The sequence below is a fragment of the Acipenser ruthenus genome, chromosome 3, assembly GCF_902713425.1.
Source record: "Acipenser ruthenus chromosome 3, fAciRut3.2 maternal haplotype, whole genome shotgun sequence".
Taxonomy (NCBI): domain Eukaryota; kingdom Metazoa; phylum Chordata; class Actinopteri; order Acipenseriformes; family Acipenseridae; genus Acipenser; species Acipenser ruthenus.
Window position 1 is genome coordinate 36719649 of NC_081191.1, and position 3421 is coordinate 36723069.

Below are 3421 nucleotides of genomic sequence, written 5' to 3' on the forward strand. Positions count from 1 at the left end.
AACATTTGTTAGTAAATGTAATTACTTATTGTACTTTGTAATACTTTATCTCAATAAAAACCATGAAGGTAGCAAGCCTATAAATAACATTTACAGTAAAGTGCTTTATAATGGCAAAGTAGCACAACAAGATTCTACACTGATTACAAACGCCTTCTTCCCAGTGCAGCAGAACAGACCAGCAGCAGCCCTTTCACACTCCACAGAATCATAACGCTGTTTACTATATAGTGCAACAGGTTGTTAACAAACACCTTCTGTTCTGCTAGCTGATGTAACGCAAAACTACACGAACGGTACCGGCACATAACCTGGCAAAGCGTCAGTTGACAGAAGAATAAAACGCGGTTCAAGAAGGAGTAACACAACCAAATCAGTGACGTTTCAATTTTAAGAGGATTACATTCGGTAAATCCTGCATTCTCGCAACAGCAGGAGTGGCGTTGTGTGGAGTGGTGCTGAAACTGACAGACACAGTCACAATGGGCATGACAACACAGAGACCTCCTCCGGGCTTGATCTAGTTCGACTACGGGTAGTTTCGGTTCCTCTACAAACACATTACTAACACCATGCGAGGAAGAGGCTACCCCCCAGTGCCATGCTGAACAACCTCTCGTTTCTTTTTCTGGCTCTGTTCGCCACCGCCAGCGTTTTTAGGTGGTCCCACTGCTGGAACGACGAGGACCTACTGCTTCCCCCCATCAACTCCTCCAATAAATTCCTTGCAAACTTAGACGTGGACGTACGGTACTCCAAGAGATCCGCAGAATCCGTGCTCCAGCCCTTGTGCAACATCAGCGTGCAAAGGCTAATGCCCACCTCGCTGGTGGCCCGCTGGGACAGACACTTCGGCTTCCAGTGCGATGTCCTCATCTACACCACCAACAACCACGGGCGAGCCTTTTTCTCGGCCGCTTTTAATCGAGTCGTGTCACCTGTTGTCATCGAGCACCTGGGTGTCTCGGCGGGGCAGCAGGAGTTCAGGTTGTGTGTCGGGTGCGGCCTCTCGCGGAACAGGAGGTTCGGCCAGGCCAGGTCATACCCAACGCAAGCAGGGGAGCCGCTGGGTTTCTGCTGTCTAGATTTTAGCTTGGACGAGCTGAAAGGTGATAACAGCTGGAGACTAAACCGCAAGCCAATCGAGTCCACTTTAGTGGCCTGTTTCATGACTTTGGTGATTATTGTGTGGAGCGTTGCAGCCCTCATCTGGCCAGTGCCTATCATCGCAGGCTTTCTCCCGAATGGCATGGAGCAAAGGAGACCAAGATAAACCGAAAACTGTAGATTTTGATTTAAAATAATTAAATAATAATAATAAAAAAAACTGTGCACATTTTAGCTTCATTTTAAGGGATAGTATTATTTTCTTTATTTGGTGGACGCGATCGATCGTTGGAAAAACAATTTGATAACGTTTGGTTAGTTGATGGGACGGACAGTCTGCACCCAGGTAACGATATTAAGGCAGTTTTATTTTACAAAAAAGAAGAGTTTGGATCATGTTGTTTTAACGTTAATTTTTAAATAAAATATTTATTTCCAATGCTTTTATGAATATTGTTAGTAATGCAGCATACTGTAGTCTATTTCAATCGCTTTTAACACGTGATATCTACTATAGGTACACTGTAGTATAACTACCATTTTTATTTTTTGTTTAGTAATATTAATTAATGCAAATATTTAAACGATCGATGTTACAGCTTATTTCTAGGAGAGTAAACTGTATGGTTGAAAATACTACATTGGTGTTATACGTCACATTGCAATTAATTATTTTAATACTTTTTAAATGTTTGGAGTGTGTTTTTGTTATGTTTGTTATTGCAAGACATTTTAGAGGTTTAGGAGAAAAATGTAGGCCTACAACCTGAATAAATTTGACAAGCAGTTTTGTTAACACTGGACTATTTATAGTCCTTATAACCTGAAGACAGCTCTGCTTTTTTTTTTTTACCAAACGTTTGATAATCAGACATGAAGCAGGTTTGGGTGGATTTATTTAAAATGTACAGCGAAACGGTGTTCAATCATAAATGTCCTGAATGGACAGAATCAGATTGCTGAAAAAAATGAACAACACATGAAGTACACAGCTGCTCGAATAGGCAGCCCCTCACATGCTGATTCCTTTGTTCTGCACATGTCATCTCCGACATGTATTTTGTCATATACTGTGTAAAAGCTACATCTTTTGTTTTAGTCGAAGGAACAATTGAAAGACTCTAGAATTGTAGTCAGGCAGATCCCGTTGTGGCTTGGCTTGCCCATGGTGGCCCTACACTGGAACAACACTCAAACAAGTGTTTGTACAGGTTGTTGTTGTCGAGCCCCTACAAGTGACATTGCATAGTTTTATTTAACTCCAAGGGTTTGCCCAGTTTGCAATTAGACTGTAGTTCTCCTTAGGCATCAAAAGTAGACAGAAGAACATATAGAAAGACAACCATATAAAGCCAGAAATACAGCAAGGTTATATAATGGTTATCACTAATTATTCTCCCTGTTGCGCTCCCAATAAATTAAACATCTGACTTTGATCTAAATAATGCTGAGTGATTTTATTTCTAGTCTATATTTATTTACAACAAATCAACCAGTAATCTTTATACCAAATGCATGTCCTTGCAGATCACTAGCCTCTTGTCTCTTTTGGATTCATTATTTACTTCTTGAGGGTTAGGACCTCTAAAGAGGATTGTTTGGATTATAACTCATTTTAATCCTGATCTTGTTTCTGCATCTGAACATAAATCAGCAGGTGAAAAAAAACAATAACAAACACAACAGTGTTATTCATTTTGCAATTGATCATAAAACACAAATGTATTAATAACTTGCAGCTTAGTTACTTTCCCAGATTGATTTGTAAAATGCTATTTTTATGTGATCACCAGTTTCTGTTGCAGTTCTTCTAAAGAATGAAGGTATTATGATTGAGTACTGGTTGTGCTAATACTTTTAAGCTCTGAATAATACTGCACTTTGGGGGATTTAAAAATGTACCCATGTAAGAATGCCTTGCAGATTTCAAATCGTATTTGGGTCCAATAAAACATCCTTAAAGTTTGTACCACTTTGCCAACGTGTGTGTGTGTGTTTTTTTAGGTCACTGAACATGTACTGTAGTATGGTGACTCATTAAAAAAAACGGAATTATCTGAGGATCTTGGCATTTGATCATTTATTTGTGATCTCGACATAACTCATTTTGTTAAAAAAAATGTTGTCCTCAATGGGCATGGTACAAAACTGTGCTGTTAATCTAAGAAAATCTACAGTGCAATGCATGGCCCAGGGAACAAGCAGTAGTGAAACCCTCCAAACCATGCGCATTATGCTATTAGTTTTCTTTGGACCCACACACACAAAAAACCTTGCAGTAAATAAATAACACACTAGCAGTGAAGATAGGTTC

General features: G+C 39.6%; 1 protein-coding gene across 1 annotated transcript; it reads left to right on the forward strand.

Moving 5' to 3' along the window:
- The first annotated feature begins 221 nt into the window (after nt 1-221).
- On the forward strand, nt 222-3083 carry LOC117394186 (transmembrane protein 158-like). The gene has a single exon (XM_033992251.3). The coding sequence runs from the start codon at nt 602-604 to the stop codon at nt 1271-1273; it is 672 nt and encodes a 223-aa protein (XP_033848142.1). The 5' UTR covers nt 222-601; the 3' UTR covers nt 1274-3083.
- The last annotated feature ends 338 nt before the right edge of the window (nt 3084-3421 follow it).